The sequence below is a fragment of the Phaethon aethereus genome (assembly GCF_964289735.1).
Source record: "Phaethon aethereus genome assembly, chromosome: 5".
Lineage (NCBI taxonomy): Eukaryota > Metazoa > Chordata > Aves > Phaethontiformes > Phaethontidae > Phaethon > Phaethon aethereus.
In genome coordinates, this window is record NC_138579.1 from 32494030 (window position 1) to 32513349 (window position 19320).

Below are 19320 nucleotides of genomic sequence, written 5' to 3' on the forward strand. Positions count from 1 at the left end.
CTCATATTACCTCCGATTCTTAAATTCCATCTATGAGGAAACCCCAGTGGCCACTCTATTGCTGGGAAGCTGTTTTACACTTACAAAAGAAGCCAAGGGCCTGGAAGGTGAAGCACACATCAGCTCCTGTTCAGCCTCTGCAGATCCAGAAAATCATTTCTCATTTGGAAAATATCTAAACAAAATGCCCCTTTATTTAAATGAACCGACCCCGAATGCAACAAGGGATTTTAATCTGAAACGGTTTCCTAATTGCTCGAAAGGCAAGCACGTATAAGTAATTTGTTAAACTTATTGGATTGCAATAATCCACTATCAGGTTAGCTAAGAATGGATCTGTCAAGTGTGTTTCCCAGTCTAAGCTCTTTCTTTCAAACCAATCTGGTATAATAATTAGCAGACAAAGAACCCGAAATATGTAAGCAAATACCTAAAGTTCTGCATAAATAAACATACTAATCAATAGCAAGCTACTCAACACTTGTCTTATTGATGAAGAGACCATCGATTTTGCTGTTCCAACCTGCAATCAGAGATCTGTGTTTAATTATTAGTACTTTTACCTTCACTGATTTAATAATAAAAATAGAGTTAATAAGTCCTGCCCTTCCGCCTAAATGCAAATGGTAGTGATGACATAACTAAAGGCAACTTACGCTTCTCAGAAAAACAAACAACTTTGCTCGAGCAGAATAAACAAGCAAGGAAGAAATGGAACATGCAATTCTGATGAATGCTAGAGGACACTTTCACGTTCAGAATGGAACAAGCAAATACATACGTGCATATATACTCACATGTATATATACACATGTATATACATAGCTGTGGAGATGTAGTGGGAGAAGTTCATTGATAAAACAACAATGAGATTTTTGTTTGCATAACCCTCATCTGTTTTCTCACAGGCTCATATGAGCGCGTATACTCTACGCTAATAACGATACCCTTGCCATTCTATACCACTGTGATTCTCTCCCTCAGATGCACTCGCCATCAGAAGTGCAGTTCAGAAACCTTAAAGGAGATTTACTTAGCGCTAGGGTGCTTTAAAGTTACCTATGAGCCATGGCACATAAGTGATTATGTGATGTGTTTAACCATATCCCTCCGTAGCCCACTCTAATAATCTGTCCCAGCCTTGTTTCGTTCGGAGTCTAGTGAAAAGGCTTGTCGGAGCGGACATCCCCGTTTGGACATACACCGGTGTGGGGATCCGAGTATGTTTGGGTGCGCGGAGCATAAAAAGGGGGGAAATGCAAGTGCTGGTATAGCATCACCGAGATTTTTGCTTCAAAAGAACAGTCTGGGAAGCGGTGAATATTAGCCGTATTTAATTCTCAAATGTATTGCAGCTTTTCGGGACACGCAGTGCTTCACAATGAGGTTTTGCTTATTTTTATGAAATGCTACTTTTTTTCTCTTTCTCTTTTTTCCAAGGCTGAGAAAGAATTCGTCTTTTTTACTCTACAGCCAGATTTCATCCAGATTTTTTGGCAGATACCTGTCTCCTCTTGGATATGATTAATTTAATTTAACAGACTATCTAATCTTAAATACTTACGATCAGATAATTTCTGGGTGGAAACCAGGCAAGGGGGGGGCGGGAGGCGGGCTGCGAGATCTTTCCCTTCCACTAATGAACAGTGCAGGGCGAAGACTTAGCTTGGAGAGCCTCCAAGTCGTTGGGGAGCTCGGCGAGGTCTCCCCCGGCAGACCGGCCGCTGCAGACCCCAACTCTCCGCCACCGCCACGGGAGAGCTGCCGGGAGCGCCGGCAACTCTCGCCGCCGCGGACCGGGAGCGCCCCGAAGGGGAAGGGCTGCGTTCGCGTCTTCCTACCTCCCTGTAAAAGATGCCCCTGCGAAATCAAATGTAAGCCGCTCTGAATTCCCCACCGCGGGGGTGGGAAAAAAAAAGAAAAGAAAAGAAAAAACAAACCCAAGAGATCCCGGGCTTCGTGCCGCCTTTGTAGCTCGAAATTCAGGCTCCCTGGCCAGGCGGCTCCGGGCGAGGAGAGCTTTCACCTCTCGGGCTTAGGTTAAGCAGTTTTTTGCAGCTAACTTTACAGGGATGCTTTACTCACCTTAGGGTAGGATGACAATGGCAGGCTTTTCTCAGACTCCCTCTCGTTTAGTCTTTCCTCTCAAATCACGGATAACCCCAAATACACTTGGAGGACTCCCTGGAGATAATTCTTTGAAAAGGACTTTGCAGACGGTCCGCATTCATTTCCCCGATTGGGAATAGTAAACCCGCTCGCTTTAAGTCTAGTTCGCTAGCCTCGTACTGTATTCTGTTACACGGGCTTGAGAAGGGGGGGGGGGGGGGGCGGAAGTTGCAGGTATTTGCTTTAGTTATTTATTTATTTTGGCGGTTTGGGTTTTTTTCCTTTGTTTTAGTTTTTCGAGTTTTCGCTGGTTAATTTTGCCCCGGTGGAGGGGGAAGGTGGGTTTTGCGATACCGTCCCTGGATCCATCCTGGACTAGTTGGTAGGAAGAGAGCTTGGACTCTAGAACGCATTTCCCTACGGCAGCATGCGTCTGTTGGTGACTTCCAAGACGGAAACCTAGGTCAGTACTGAGAAGGACACTTCAAATCTTGCCTCCTTTCTGAAAGGGGACGGAGGGGGCCCGGACTCGAGCCCTCCGAATGCAGGTGCCTGCCGCCTTCAGATCGCAGTCTTAGCAACGGGCAGGTGAGCGCCGGGACGTGAAAGAGGCCCCGAGTACACACCGACTTTTTAAAAAGGCGGCCGGGCCGCGCGCGTGTGGTCCCCGCGGGGCCGGGCAGGACAGTTCTCCCGCGTGGCAAGAGCGCCCCCAGCCCGCGGGACGCGCAGCGCCGCCCGCCCGGCCCGGCCCCCGCCTCGCCCCGCGGACACGCGTGTCCGGGCACGGCGGCTTCTGGCGCGGCTTTGCGCCGGGCGTGAGGCCGCCTGGGGTCTGGCAGCGGCGGGTCCCCGCTGTCAAGGGGACACGCGGGAGTGGATGCCGCTCTCCGCAACAGTGGGGCGTGTGGAGCTCCCCCGTGCCCCGCGGGACCCACGGAGCATCCCCGGGCAGGTTTGAGCAGGGCAGACAACAGGCCGGCGGTGTTGTCAGAAGTTAACGCCGGCGTGTGCTGCGCTGCCCCCAGCAACCGGTGCCGTTTCCTACGGTGCGAAGGAGAGAGCGGCTCGGTACCGCTTGCCCCTGCGCTGAGGTGTCTCAGCTCACAGCATCACGGAAAACTTAATTTGCTGTATATTAAAAAATTTATTATTTTCACGAGGTCACACATGGCAGGGGCAAAGGGGTTAAAGTCATCCACCGGGTGGGACACGAGCCGTTGCTCTTTCCCTCCGCCACGTCGGGATAACAAACAAGCCGGTTCACAGAGGGCCCAGTCCCCCGGGGTCCTGCCCACGCACCCGCACGCCTGCCCCCACCCGCAGGCATGAGCAAGCTGAGCAAATCAGTGGTTTAAACTTCCGCCTCTGTCCCGAGATTTCAGTTTTTCGACGCGTAAATCTCCACGGATCCAGAGCGCGGTCACGGAATTTGGGGAGTGGGAAGACAAAGGGAGTGCCTGGAGCTCTCCGATGAACGTAAGCGTTGCCCGTGAGCGGGTCGGCGGCTCTAAGTGTGCGTTTGCTCCGCCGGAGCAGTCAGAGCAAAATCCAGTTTTAGATGTACAGCTTTTTACAACTTTTCTCCCCTTGCTCTCCCAGAATTTTTGGCATTTAGTCGTTTTCCTGGTAATTTAGGGAAACTGGCACTCTTTACACAATCCCCGAATGGTGCGAGAAGCCCATAGCTTTTTCTCAAATGACAGGCTCAGATTTTTTAGCAATAATTCATTCCGGAATCCGCCTATACTCGCATTACTAAAATCGTCTTTCATACACCAGAGATGGAACAAGGAAGAAATTTCATCCCGGAATGAGTGGTGGCGGGGAATTTTACCTAGCCCCCATAATATTTCTACGCTCAACCTTGACCAAAAAGGCAGGGCACGCTCAGAGATTTGCGGGAACCGAGTTCTCTCCCATCCTGATACCAGCGGACACAAATCACGGGTGCAGCTAGCTGATCCCTGAGTGTAAAAAAGGAGTAAAATCCGCACTCACCCGGATGCCGGCGGAGGACTCCCATCCCCAAGTGCCATCGGGCGCCTTTCTTGCAGGTAGAGGCATTTTCTCCTGGCATCTTAAAAAAGGCAAACACAGCATTGCACCCGTGTGACTTTCTTTGGCGTTAGTGGCAAACAAGCAAAGAGCACGTTAACAAAACAAGCTAAAAAAAAATTAAATATGAAGATTAACCATGAGAACTGCTAAACCGGCGAAGAAACTTCCAACTTACCGAGAGAAACGAAAGAGCCCGAGAGGGGGTGGGGGGGTGGGAGGCCGGGGGAGGAAACACTTTGAGGAAGACACCAAAAAAAAAAAAAAAAAAAAAAATCCTAACATTAGGCACACGCAGTTTTGGTGTAACTGGTGCTTTGAAACTGTGCCGTTGCACGGGCGATCTGCTTATCAGGGGGCACGGGGAAACAGTACGTTTAGACAAGAAGTCTGTCAGCTCTATTCATTCGTATCACATGGATCTGCCTGTTGGGAGAAGAAGTAGGGAAGATTTTCTTGAAGTGCACCTACCCTTCTGGCGGGAAGGCTTGCTGGGATTGCTGGGCAGGTTTCTTCTGGAGGGTCCCATCTCTCTGGAGTAGCTGCAGTGGAGTTGAGGGCAGGTTCTCCGGTGAGGTAGGAATGTGCAGGAACTCCGCCCTCTGGGCACAGTCACACAAACCCAGCAAAACAGCCACAGCCAGCCCTAAAACCTCTAATGATCTTCACCTTCACCTCTTTCTAACCCAGTTCTCCACCACTTTTTGACCCATTTACCCAGACAACTTCAACACGGGGCGCGGAGGGAGGGGGGGACTCAAAACAAGAACATTTCCGTGCCGAGAAGCTACTACAGACACTAATGCATGGACAAGTGCCTCTATACGGTTGTGCGTGTCTATATGTATGTATACATACTTATTGATGAATTTGTAGTCTTGTAATATGTATGCGCATATACTTTCTTGGGCGGGTGTATTATTCGCGAGTATACAGTTAAGTACATAGCAGTGACTACCTACATGAAGACTTTTTTTCCGTCCTAAGAGAAAATAAGAACAATTAAAGAATATAATCACTGCTAAAACAGTGAGTCTTGCTCAATGTTCTTTCTTAAGCGAAACTCTGATCTGGTTCAGTCAAAACGTAACCGGAGTTCGATGGGAGTTTTTCTTGAGTGAATAGTGAATATGTGGTGATTGAGACTTCATATTAACACAAGTGGTGAGGGGGTGTGTACCTGAATCATAATTTCTGACATAAATCTTAATAATCATCAGAAGAAGTTATAAAGGGCAAAATGACGTCCTAGTTTAGCTGTTGGTGTTTTGCTGTGGGTTTTTTTTATTTCAAGTACCGGATTAAAAAAAAAAAATCACTCTCCCAAACAGTAGTTTTGTGCCATTTAAGGCAAAATATATTGTTGTTCACTTTCTTTCAAACTCTTTTGTAAGAATACATTCCACATAACAGATGCTATTTTACTGAAACAAAAGAAAAATATTTAAAATATGTCAAAAATTGGTTGGCTAAATATCCCATTGTGAATTCGAGTTACAGTTTATTATCCCTTAAACATGTTTGCGAAGGCAATCTTAAAATCGTAATTGGAGGTTTCTTGATGAGCAGATTTCTTCTACGATCTATGCGAGCAAAGTTAATCACCTCAAACATCAGCTAGGAAAATAACAATAGCTCCTTAATTCCATAAAGATCACCCGTCCCCTATAACCACTCTAAATTAGGAAACACTAAAAAAACGACGCTAAAACACAGCAACATCCCAGAAATGTGCATACTTTAAAAAAAAATCCTAAAAGCTTAGCTTGAGGATTTGACATATAAACCACCATGGAAACAAGTATCAGATAACAGAATGACTGCTAAAAAAAAAAAATTAAAAAATAATTAAAAAAAAGAAACAGAAGAATGAAAAAAACCTAACCAAAACCACCACCTCACATTCAGTACCGAACGAGCCTGCGCAAAAATTAGCCTAAAAGACATCCTCAGCGAACAAAAGCGTTTCTTTGGCTGGGGAGCAGGCAAAGGTAAATGCATATTTGGGGCCTTGGCAGTCCTGCTACACTCTATGACAACTTTACCACATTTCTTTTTCCTTTACGAAGACAGTGTCCTTACTGGTAATATGTGTATGGAAACGTGAATAAACTACCAGCTCAACAACCACCCCTTCTCCCCAGTGTAAGAGAAAGGAAAAAGTCTGTGGCACCTGAACTGCTTAGGCAGCACTTATCTGCACTGAACCTAAAGGAGCGCATTGAGAGCGAGTGCTCGCTTAAACGAAGTCTGGAGAGACACACATCAGGACTACCCTTTTCAGGAATTATTATGCATCACGCTTATCTAATTAATGCTTATTAGCCAACCCCAAACTCTGACATGGTGAGATTGTGCTTTCCACTAACCTGACTTGTCTTTTTCCTCCTTTTTATACACTGTCAGAGGACTTTTTTACATTGCGAACGAAATAATACTTCAAGTACATGCTATTGTATTTCCTACAGTATACAATCAATTGCAAGTGGCAAATAATAAATCATTTCCTTTGTCAGCTGCAGCAGATGCCATTCTTTTAATTTGCTTAGGCACAGGTATACAGAACGGGGTCTCGAGGCTTCAAGAGTTTACATCACACCTATTTCATTTTATTATTTCCAATAGGTTTGTTGCAAAGGAGTTCCGTCTTTTATTTTTTTGCAATCGCTTCTTTTAATGACAATAGAGTGAAGAATATGGGGGAGGGTAGGCGCTTCCAAGTGGTGTTATCATCTCTTCACCCCCAAACAAAGCAACCTTTTTCTCATAGTGATGATTAATTTTGAATTGCAGAAGTGAGAGTGAAAGCCAAGAATATCAGAGATTTCTCTCCTTCTCCCCCACATAGTGCAGAGCTGGGTGTCCCATCTCTCATCCGTAACCTTTCACTCCTCTCTCTTTCCTACAGATCTGCTTGCATCTGTTTATTTATTACTTATTTTCGGAAGATTTCCCCTCCCTCCCCTTATTCTTTCAGCATGACAAATACTCTGTTTGCAAGAATTCAGATTTGATATTGCTTCTTTATTCACCCCATCGGCATTTTTTTTCTCTCTCTTTTTCTTTTTCTTCCTCTCTTCTGTGTTTCTAAGATCGGCTCTTTAAAGTGTTTGCGATAACATCTCCGAGCTAGAGATTATTTTTCATTGGGCCTATTGTGAGCAGTCGCCGGCTTATTGCACTGCTGCAGAGCCCAGTTTAGACTTCACAAACGTAACAAATGAACAACTTGTCCTCTGCGGACTCACCGCGGGATCCAATTAGTTCCTAAACCTTTTGCACAAGTTTTGTAATTATTTTCAAGAGTTGCGGCTTTTATAGGCTTCCCTAAACTCATCAGAAAACCAATTCCTTTTAGGATTAAATGCTTCTTAAAATTAGTCGTAGCGTTGCCCCCTTAAAACTAAGGGATTGATTCTCCGGGCAACGGAGCGTACTTAGGGACGCTTGCCTGGGCTAGTGGGCTGCAGCAAGCATTACCGTCAGCAGGCGGATGGTGAAAAAGAAGTCCGTTTCAAAACTTTAAGTTGAAGTACATCCACACAGGTTTGGGGGGTTTTGTGTGGATTTTGTTTGTTTGTTTGTTGTTTGGGGTTTCCCCCCCCCCAAAACGTTTAAACATCGGTATGCAAGCCAGGGCGTCACGTGACCCCCTCCAGCCCTCTGCCTCACTGCAATGTACTGCAACTGCACCTCACCCCTGCCCGGCTCCTGCCCCCTCCGGGGGGCGAGAGGGGCAGAGGAGAGAGGTTCTAGCTGAAAACTATCTCTACTTCTACAACATTTAAAGCCAAAGTGTTTGCAGCATTAGAAGTATCTAAGTACCTATAGTATAGATACTTCCGGAGCAGTGTTCCTTTAAGGTAAGATTTGCGGTTTATACACATACGTATCCTAGCTTGCTAAATTTGATCAAGTGATTATATGAAAGCTAATATGTATATGTATATACACACACATACACATCCATAGTTAATAGATCTCCAGTTATCATAGAGTCGAAATTAACATCTTTCAGAAGAATAATTCTTCTGACTGCATTTCAGAGATTGCAAGAACAACACGTTATCTATCTAATAATTCACCTATTTTTTTTCCGACAGTATGCACATACACTTAAATTTATATGTATGTATATATATGTATATACATACGTACGCAGTTGTAAGCCTCTTCAACGTAAAACAGTTTTTAGTAAGACACCCTACCTCGTACTAACAATTTTTAAGCAGACTTGTTAAAAGAGTTCTGCCCCAAAAGCGACATCACAAATAGTGGCCGTGGTGTTTAATTAAATACCCTGATCCTTAACATTTGAAAATACTGCTGTTAAAGACAATGTGATCCAGGGCGTGGGGAGAAAGGAGCATGTGAAAAATGGTGGACTGCTGTAATAAGCAGCGCTCTGATCTCCCTGTAACTTTAAAGGCTCTAGTATATTAATTTTAGTTAATAAAAAAGACAAAAAAACTATCAAGTATATATGAATTTAGCCTATTTTTTTATTTCTGTGTGTTCATAGTAAACATTTTTGTAAGTGACAAACACGGGCATATGACCACAGTATCACAATCAAGAAATTTTAAGACGACATTAACAATCACTCAAATTTATGCGGCATTTGCGCAACACAGGTTACATATTTGCAAGGTTTACCTATAAGTACAATAGGTATTAACATTTCACTACATTTAGAAAAAAAAATAAAAGTGACCTGTTAGTGACCACATACATCAAAATATACACAACACAAACTGAAGGCAATCATTAATTTTGTCCCCTTCTGATTCATCTGAACGGGCAGTGCTGCAAACTGAAATAATGTTGCTGTTTTTTAAATTACTCCGTACACTGAGTGCATTTTCTAAAACCCAATCTTTGGTCTAAAAGTAAACAAACAAACAAACAAAAAGAAAAAGGAACAAAAAAAAGCAGTTCAGTAAAGAAAAGGATAAAATAATAAATGGCCAAAATGTAGTTATTGGGCATCTTTCAGTATTAATTCTGCTTAAATACAAATTACGTTTTAAGTTTTTTATAGTTTTCATAAATTTAGCAGTGTTGATTTTTTTTTCTTTCAAGGTCTGCACCCACCGACATATCCATGATAACTTATAATACTGCAAACATGGAGAATCTGGCGGCTTTTAGTGATAGACTTATCGTATTTGAATAAAAAATTGCAAAAGCAGTCACTATTTAGATACACATTCTACTATAATTTTGTCTTCCAAACTTCATAGTCTACAATGTAATCTCCCCACATTGCACCTTGCTGACACTCCTCACCTTGGTGGAATAATAAACAACCCTAAAGACTGAACAAACGTACAGAAAATGGGGGACTTAATAAAAAATACCTGGACTTTTTTGTTTTGCTTTTTTTTTCTTTTAATTATCATTTACAATGCAAATGTGTGTAAAATGTTCACTTACAGTCTGATCCCATGGATGTTAATGTATTAAAGGGTTTGAAGAAGACCCCTGATTTTGATGTGTGAAATAATCAGAAAGTCCTCCGGAAAGTCCCGTTGTAAAACTTGGCAAAGAAGGTCTTAAGGACTCACAGGGGAGAGTGGAAGGCGCCTGTGGCGACGTGGAGGAGGAGGCTGCCCTGGCCGTCATTGAAGTGCTGCTTTGAGAAGTCATTGAAGGGTGAGGAACATGGGGGAAAAAGTAACTCGTCTGTCCTGCTAGGAGGTTTACAGAGCAGGGGTTTAGGGAATAGGTGCCGGAGCAGGGAACTGACAAGCCACACGGCACTGAGGCGGCCAGAGCTGCTGCTGTGAGGTGATGAGTGGCATAAGGTATCTCTCCATTGACTAGTCTATCAACACTTAACCCATTAGACGTGGAAAAGGAGTGGTTGTTTCCCAAGGAGTTTTGAGTCAACACTGAGCTGTAGGGCATGGGGTGGCTGGGGTAGGCGGACGTGGTCCCATTGTAACTCAAAGTGCTGCTGGCCCGGGGGTGGTGCAGAGAGAGGAAGGGGGACATAGGCCAGTACAAGGATCCTGCCCTATCCATGAATGTCAGTCCGGTGGAGGTGAGCCGGGCGCCCCGCTTGAAGGCCAGCTTGGCCCGCGAGGTGGTGGAGCGCCGGCGGAGCTTGCCAGTGGTGCCCCCGATGAAGACGTCGTCGCTGGAGGGGTCCAGCATCCAGTAGTTCCCTTTGCCCGGGTCGTCGTAGTGGCGGGGCACCTTGACGAAGCATTTATTGAGGGAGAGGTTGTGGCGGATGGAGTTCTGCCAGCCCTGCTTGTTCTCCCGGTAGTAGGGGAAGTTCTTCATGATGAACTCGTAGATGCCGTTGAGCGTGAGGCGCTTCTCGGGGCTCTGCCGGATGGCCATCATGATGAGCGCGTTGTAGCTGAACGGCGGCTTTTCGTACTTGCCGTTCTTCTTCTCCCCCTCCTTCCCGCTCTCCCCGTCCTTGGCCCCCTCCGCCGCCCCCTTCTTCTCCTCCGCCGCTTTATCCTTCTCCTCCAGCTCTGCCGCCGCCGCCGCCGCCGCGCCCGCGTCGCCTTTGCCCGCCAGCATGTCCGCCTTGGCCACCTCCAGGGCGCCGGAGGCGGCGGCGGCGGGGGGGGGCGGCAGGAGGAGCTGGCCCTTCTCCTCGTCCTCCTCCTCGGCCGCGGCGGCTCGCTGTGGCTGCTGCGGCGGCGGGTGGTGGTGGTGGTGGTGGTGGTGGTGATGGTGGTGGGGGTGGTGGCTGTTGTGGTGGCTGTGGCTGCTGTGGTTGTTGTCGCTCTGGACGGCTTCGGGCACCAGGCTGTTTATGCTAAAGGAGGATTTCGGCAGCATTTTCACTTCCTTTCTATCTCCCATGTCCAACATCACACACTAGTCTGAGGGGGAAAGTTGCGGCGGCCGAGGGAGCAGCGCGCGGGGCGGCGGCGGAGGTGGCGGCGGCCGAGGCGGCGGCGGTGGCCGAGGCGGCGGCAGCGGCGGCGGCGGCACCACCGGCGGCGGCAGCGCAGTTGGACCGCAGTCTCAAGCGCTGGCAAGTCATGTAGCAAGGACAGGAACCGCCGGGGAGGGAAAAAAATAATAGTAATAATAATCACCAATCAGATAAAATCAAACCGAGTCAGAGCGGAGGAAAAAAAAAAGGAGAAAAAAGGGGGAAAAAAAACCCTCTGAAAACCCAACAACAACAAAAAAACCAACACACAAACACACACAAAAAAAAAAAAAAAAAGCTACTTCATGGTGCCTGGTTCCCCCGGCAAGGCAGAGCAGGGGGGAGGAAGGAGCAGCCGCAGCCGCGGGTCGGCGAGGAGCGAGCGGAGACGGGCTATACAGACCGCCCTGGCCGCAATTAATTTCAGAGCTGCAGACACGCACCGGGGCTGTAAAAAATTTTTTGGTTTAACCTTTCCCACCGGCCGCCCAATCAGGGACGGCGGCGTGCCGGCGCGTCTGCCCGCCCGCCGGCCAATGGCGGCTCGCCGCTCCGCCTCTCCCCGCGCCCGCCCGCCGCCGACCCGCCCCCCTCCGCCGCCGCCGCGGCTCCCGCGGCGCAGGGATACCGGCGCAGGGGCGCATCACCGCGGCGGTATGCGCCCCCCCCATGCCCCCCCGACCGTCGCTCCAAGCATGAATCCCCTCACGACAAACAAACGGCCCCGTCCCGCGGCTGCGGTACCGGTCGGTTTTCCTACTTGGTAGTTTCTCCGGCGGACTAAAGTTGCTCTTTCCCTCTTTGCCCCCTCCTCTGGCGGCGAAGGAGGCGGGGTGGGAGGCCGGGTGGGTGAGGAGGCCGCGGCGCACCGGTGGCGGAGGTACTACTTTGCGGATCCCGCCGAAGTCACTGGGCCAGTTTGTGTTTTCTAGGCCCCGGTGTCGGTTATTTCTACTTACTGTTTTACCAAGAGAGAAAAAAACCAAACAAACAAAACAACAAAAAAAAAAACAGCTGGAGGGGACGCAGACGGCGGGGCGGGACTGCGGCCGCCACGGGCCCGGGGCTCGGCAGCGGCCCGGGGCCGAGCGGGACGGACGCCGCGGCCTGCCGGGGAAGACGGTCTCCTCTGGCCCGCTCGTCCCGTGTCTGCCACGCTCCGGAATGTGAGTTGGGAAGGCACGGAAACGAGCAAACCCTCTCCCCTCTCCTCCTCTCCGCTCTCTCCCTGTGTCTCCGGCGGCCGGGCGCGGCGCCAGGCCGGCGTCGGTGCCGGGCTTCGCGCTCTCCTGCCCGCCGCTCCCTCCCCAGCCCCGCGCCGCTCCCGCTCGCCCGCCGCTTCCCCTGCGGGGCCGCCGGGGCGGTGGAGACGGTGGCGGGGTGCTTCTCTGTCCACCTTTGTGCTGCCGGGTAGTTTCAGCCAAGAAAAGCGCAGGCCGCGTGTCAGGTGTAAAAAATAAATAATATTAAGCACCCATGAAATATATATTGCGATTTCTTGCCGTTTCTCGGCCCGGCCCGCGGCGTCCGGCCACGGTGTTTCGATTCCTCGGGGTTTAGTTTTGCTGGGGGCGGGGGAGAGAGCGGGGGGGTAGCGGCTCGGTGCTCCCGAGGCAGATGAAACGGTTTGGTACCGCCGCTTTCTGCCCGGCGTCCTTTAAATACATGCGGTGGCAGAGACTCGGGCTTACGGCTACCATTTCCCGGGACCGAGGAACTGGGTGTTCATGGCCCGCATGACATCGTTTCTTACTGCCAGCGTGGGGGGAAGAAAAAAAAAATCAACCCTGAAACAAAGCGAAGCAAATCGCGCAGCTTCCTTACTCGGGAAGTAGAAGGGGAAATGTAATGGATAGAGAGCGTGCTGAGCACATTCAAACCGAAGCTGTAGGCAAAGGCAACGTATAGCGCCGCGTTAAGCTACCTACAGTTTACGTTTGTTCTGTAGGAAAAATTGTTCCGTAGAAATAATACGTGCAGCTCAACCCCAGCTAAAACAGTTTGTCCCGGGGAAATTCGTGTTGGAGCTCCGTGCAGCAAACGTGGTTGTGTGCAGATGTGCATTTTATGTATGCGTTTGTGTGAGGGAGGGAGAGCGAGTGTGAGAAAGAGAGTAAATAACGAGAACAATTACAATGGGCCGGTAATAAACAATTGCAATTGGGAATGGCATGAACTCTGCGCATTGGATTAACCTCGAATGACCTTACCACAATTGCATTTATTTATCCAATTTCATAACAGGTTGCTACTGACAAAAAAAAAGAGAGTTAAAGTCAATGATCAACCACGCTTATGTTTTTACTTTTTTTTTTAGAAATGGGGTTTTAAAAAAAATCATGTCCATTTGTAATTATTTCCTTTCTCAACACTGAAGCCTATGTATAGGAATTCTCGAGGAAGAGTGCTAAGTGGAGGATATGACTTGACTCTACCATGGCAAGGGGTAAGAGGAAAGGTAAGATTCCTGCATATTATTATGATTATGATGATCATTAACTCATATGTGTCATTACAGTGCACTAGGATCCCATTAGGGTGGCTGGGCCCAGTGCATTTTCCTACTTGGTGTAGCATGTAATGATTCGGTGTAACCGGATTCTTGAGAAAGGACAGGTTACGTAAACATTTACTGATGTGGAGTAACTATACTATTTGTACTCTGATATGCAGGAAGGAAAGTGTTGATTAACACAGAAGAAAAAAAAGCGAAATTAGCTGATTGCATGCTCATAAGTGCAAGCTGTCATTGAACTGCTTTTAAAATAGACACAGCTGGGTGTTTGTGTTGAAAAATTTCTTGTGTTTTTGCTAATACTGAAATAAGCATGATTTTGTATACCAAACATTTTCAGATCATTAAAATTTGTAATCTGTGCTGGTTTTAAACACAAAGAAAAGAAACAGATTCATTTCGCTGTAAAATTTGCTGATATTATATTAACTCAATCAGGTCTGTACAAATGGTGTATTGCGCCTTATCAAATCTCTTTGATCCATTTAATACACAAAGTGCCAAACGTGTGTATTGTTTGTTAACATTGAACGTTTTATTCAAATCCCAGCTCTGCAGCGAACTGGAGGAGTTCTCGTTTAATGTAACACTGACATTGCCTGTTGAAATTTTAATGCCTTGAGGTGTTTCTTAGGTCAAAGCTGAGTTTACTTTGTGTTGTGATCAGGGATGAAGACGTAACAGGAAAGAAAATAAACGTTTTATCTTTTTGCATTTCTGAGCAAAGGGCTAAGACCGAAAGCAACGTGCTTTTAAAACGTTTGATGATCTAGATTTAACATTCAGTCATTTGTCACGTCTGCAGAATAAAGCTCTGTGCACAAACTTAGGATTTATATTATATATTTTTTTTAATGCCGTGGATATACAGTTCTACCAAAAAAGGAAATGTTGCGCCTAATATGTAGTACATATCTTTCTAAGCCCATGAAGATTAATTCACTGTTCACAGGACAGAAAAGGATATGTAAGAGAAGCCACGTCAATTATTATTTCTGCTGCACTTTAACTTTCGAGTCCCCCTATTTTTTTTTTCCCCTCCGCAGAAATTTTTCCGTTTATAAACTGGAGAGATTTACTTTGGCAGTGCGGGACTCTTGCCCTGACGCCAGTGCATCCCCGAGCTCTGCCCTGGCCACGGCTCCCATTCACTTCAGCGGTAGCTCCGTGCGCCGCAGCACTGCGTGAGCGGCCGATTTGTCCCCTCAGCTCTGGCAAAACTCGAATTCCTCTGAGAAGGTCCCTTATGGCAGCATTTTCTAACAGGGAAGTGTTTGTGGGGTGTCTGGACAAGAAGCTTGTGCATGGAACAGAAGCGCACGACACCAGCCCTGCGAAACACGGGTGGGTGCGCAGAGGGGACCCGGCTCTCTGCAGAGCGTGGATGCTCCCTCACCTGCGCGCTGGCCTGTGATGCAGACCCGCCGCACTGAGCGGCGGGGATGAACTGAGAGTGTCCAACTCCGGGATCAGGATGGCGGGGGGGGGGAATAGCTGAGCTGAAACGTCCTGGCTGAAGTGCCTGCCATTCAACAGCGATCTTCGCACAGTTCTTGGGTATAACTCGCAGGGATAGTGTTTCAAGCGCACCCTTTCCTCCCTCGTATTTTATTTTACGTATTTATTTATTTTTTAAATTAAAGGCCAAAGGAAAAACAGACCGTCTCCACTGTAAGCCCAATGGATATAGCATACCCCCCGCCACCCCCCAGCTCCAGCCTTCAATCCCCCTTCACATGGGTATAGCGGCTCTGTACTCTCAGGCTCTTTCAAGGGGTTAAGCTGCTAAAATGTACTGACAGCTTAAGAAATGAATGGAGGTTTTTTCAGCCATGAAGAAAGGGTATTTAATAACCACGCTTCGATGGCATCATGCTTCCATGAAACGAGTCGGGACACTTTGGTTCAACAATCAGTAATATTACATTTGGTACAGCAAACGCCTGGGTGTACGCATATATAATTCCGTTTCCCCTTGACTCTAAGCTTGCCTTATTTATTCCAGGTTACCTGGACAATTAAGGTAAGGGCTGCTCAGCAGACACTGATATCCTGCTGCTAAGGCATGGCAAATGGAGACGGAGCGGTGTGCTAACAAAGAGAAAGAGGTAGCCAAACATTTTGAAGAAGGGTGAATGGAACTGAAGGTGGATGGATGAATGGAGGCAAAGAGGGAAGTATTCAACGGTCCCCCCTTATATCTGCATTTGTAGATATAAGTTTAGGTGTCCGTCTCTAGCCAACTTCCAGTTAATCCTCAACAGCTGGTAATGGTGCTAACGTTTAGTGATTAGAAGTTAGTCTATTTAGCATGCTGTACCGTTCTTCCATGGGTTGTGGTTACAGGTTATATGATTAGGATTGCGAGAACAGTAGTGAACTAAACTTCCCAGTAAGAGGTCTTCACACCAGGGAAGTGTTACTTTGCTGCAGCAGCCCTGCCTCGTCAGTCATTAGGAAGCTGCAGGTTGTCAGAGGCTTCTCTTGCGCGCATACACGCGCAGACACACACACGCACACACACAAAACCACAGCACTAAAACTAAATTAAGAAGCCGATGATTAAGACAAGCGTCTACGAGGCCTGTCATTTCAGCATCCTTCCATCATAACATTGTGGCATCGAGAAATTTGCTTGAAAACCCTGGAAAAAATGTCTATGGGAGAGCCTCGTGTTTGAGATAGCATAAATGTTAACATCAAATATAGACTGGGAACTGCCTCGGATGCAAGATAGTATTCCGCCGAGGAAAGGAGCACAGCAGAGACCTTTGGGCTATCCGCGCGCTCCCGAAACTCTGGTAAGAATCTCTCCCTTCTCTTGCAGCAGGTACGCAGGCACTGTGCGACTGGAACTGAAATCCGCAGCTATGTTCCCTTCGGAGACTTCGGGGAACTCCCCCTAAAGATAGATCTGTAATGAAAAGTCCCTACTGGATGACTAATGGTTATTGGCACTCAGTGCCCCTTTAAGGAGAGCAGCACATATTGTGCCGAAGACCTTGCAAGCACCCTTTAAATACAAACATTTTAAGTCCCCCTCCCATGCATCCCCACCCCTGTTGTTTTCGGGCTAGTGGTGTTGTATCTCCTCTCCAACCCCCCCTACCCCTTTAAGCTCTCTAGTCTTCCCTCCCCCCACCCCCATTCAGAACTAATTGCTCAGTTACTTAAATGTTTCAAGAACAGCTACATTTCTTCATCCGATGATCTTTTGAGAAGCTGCACTGTACCATAAAGAACAGCCAGCGGGGCACTGTATACCTATGAGAAGCCTGCGCAGCTAACGGGAGAGGTAGCGTTAAAACAATGACATTAATCAACTAGGTGCAAAGAGTTCCCCTCCTGCTGAACTGTAGGAAGTTTCTTGGACGGCCAGAGGTTGGACGGAGAACGTAGAAATGGGAAACAACGGCTGTAGGGGCCAGAAAGCTTTCCTGGTGTCATAAGACACGGTAGAATAGTGACGGAAAGAGATCCGAATAAACACCGGAGTATACATTTCCCACGGCGGCTACGCTGGGTGGAGAGGTCTGAAATAAATCGTCTTAATTAAAAGCTGAAGATTTTGTTTGTTTATTGTTGTAGCTGTGGAATACCATCCACAGAAAGCCTATCTGGAGAGTGTAGAGCATCCACTAGATTTGCTGTGTTCAGCTGCCACTGCCAGAATTTTTCAGAGCAGAGTATTTTTACACTCACTGCCAACTTTAACGTTAAGACGTGCGTTTTTTTCGATTCTAAATGTCGCTATTATTTTGTGTGCCAGCGTGCATAAGAGAGCCGTCACACCTGCCTAGGTAGTACGTGTTCCCGTGAAACAAAAGCTCTCCCTAATTCAGGAATCAAACCGAAAATTAAAATAACCCTTAAGAATTATCCACAGAGTTATGCAGACGACGATAATAAAATGCAAGGGAAAAATGGACAAGTTAAAACCTCGTACTGTTCTCGAGGTTTAAATACATCATTTTATTTTCTTCTATGTTTACTGTTAGAACATTTTTGGCCAACACAGTGCTTTTGCTGGAGTTATCAGACTGAATTAAAGAATCGGGAAATATAATAGAGGGAAAGAGAAAGACCTGGAGAAAAAAACCCCACAAAACAAAACAGAAAATCCAACCAAAAGCCCCCCCAAATAGTGCTTGAAGAGATTTCTAGCTGCTCTTTGACTCCTAAGAAACTGTTGCTGGAATATTTTCATGGTGGTGTTCTAAAGCTCTTTAGCCTCTTATAAACGTAATCTTTGGCAGATGACACATGTATCTGGTTTTGCAGTTTTTCGGTAACTCCAGATGCCGCCCCCCCCGGCCTTGTCCCCTTCTCCCAGCCCCCCTCCCCGTGCTGTTTCACCTCGGCGCTCCGCGGACGGCAGCCGGGAGCCGGGGGGTCCTTCCTTCCTACCTGGCCGCGCCGCCGCCCGCTCGGCGCTTCGCCGCCCCGCCGCAGCCCTCTCCCCGCACCGCACCTCCACCGCACCCCTCGGTTTAGTGCAATCTCGGGTTCGGCGAGATCAGCTGAGGATCCAGTTTTTAGGGCCTACAAAAGCGCAACATCTTCCCCTATTCCCCTTATGCCCGCCCCCCCCGGGGACCCCCTTGTAACCATAGCAAAACGCCTGGGGTAGCACAAAAGCCATTAACAGCTATACACCCCTCTAGGAGAGGGCGTTTGGCGAGCCTCGGAGCAAATCCGATTTTAACTTTCTCCGTGCCCGGGGCTCAGGCGGGAGGAGGAGGTGCCGGTGCTCGTCCCGGCCGCCGCACGGCAGCGGCGGGACTCGCACTTCGCGGGGGTCGGGGTGACGGGGCTAGCTCTGGGTCCAAGGAAGCTGCCCGGGTAGGAGACCTTGCTCGCTCCTTGGTTTCCTCTCATGAGTAGGGCTCGCGGGAGTTGGCTCTTGATGTAGGTTGTTCTGAGACTCTTTATATCGGGCAGGGTGGTCTCCATGTTTTCTTTCTTTATTTCTTTAGCGGAGGGAGGGGGGGAGTGATGGTAAGGGGCTTGTTGGATGATTATAACCGCTACCACTTATAAATAAGTTTCCTGGGGAAGGGCTGATATCGTACCCTTGATAGCAGTGGGTGTGTTCATGTATTATTTTAATATGATATGTCTTTTATACAGAGCTTGTTTTCCTCCTCCTTCCCTCCCCAGCCCACCCCCACCCCCCCACCCCCCCGCTTTGTTTCTGGAATTTGTTTCGCTTTTAAAGCACCAGCACAAACAAACAAACACACAAAAATAACTGGCAACAAGTTAAATCCCATTTGTGTCCCTCCCACCGAGCACGGACGGTGCCTCGCTAAAGCCTGGGGTTTGTAGTTTTGCCTCGACAATAATTTGACCGAGAAGGGGCTGCAGACAGACCTTCCGTGCGGTGACAATGCGGAGAGGAAAAACGTTGAAAGAAACAGTTCTCACGGGATGCATCTCCTTTGTGTGTTTTCTCCTCTCCATCTTTTAGATGGGGCATTCGCATAGGCTTGCGCACACACACACACAGAGGTTATGTTTCCTAGTGAGTTTTTAGGAAACAATGTTTATTATAGTCAAGCTATAAACTCCACCTAAATAATGAAATCATGCCGTAGCTCCGGAAACTCCAACAAACAAATAATTTCCATTTGCGTACTAGCAGAATACTAGCAGAGGATGACATTACACTTTATTTTCACACTCATTTCAAAACACCAATAAACGAGGGTAAAGAAAAGGCTCACAAGTCCTT

The 19320-nt window shown here is 47.5% G+C and overlaps 1 protein-coding gene across 1 annotated transcript; it reads right to left on the bottom strand.

Moving 5' to 3' along the window:
• Positions 1 to 8488: 8488 nt before the first annotated feature.
• On the bottom strand, positions 8489 to 11009 carry FOXG1 (forkhead box G1). Its single transcript, XM_082000330.1, has one exon. The coding sequence runs from the start codon at positions 11002 to 11004 to the stop codon at positions 9622 to 9624; it is 1383 nt and encodes a 460-aa protein (XP_081856456.1). The 5' UTR covers positions 11005 to 11009; the 3' UTR covers positions 8489 to 9621.
• Between the last annotated feature and the right edge of the window lie 8311 nt (positions 11010 to 19320).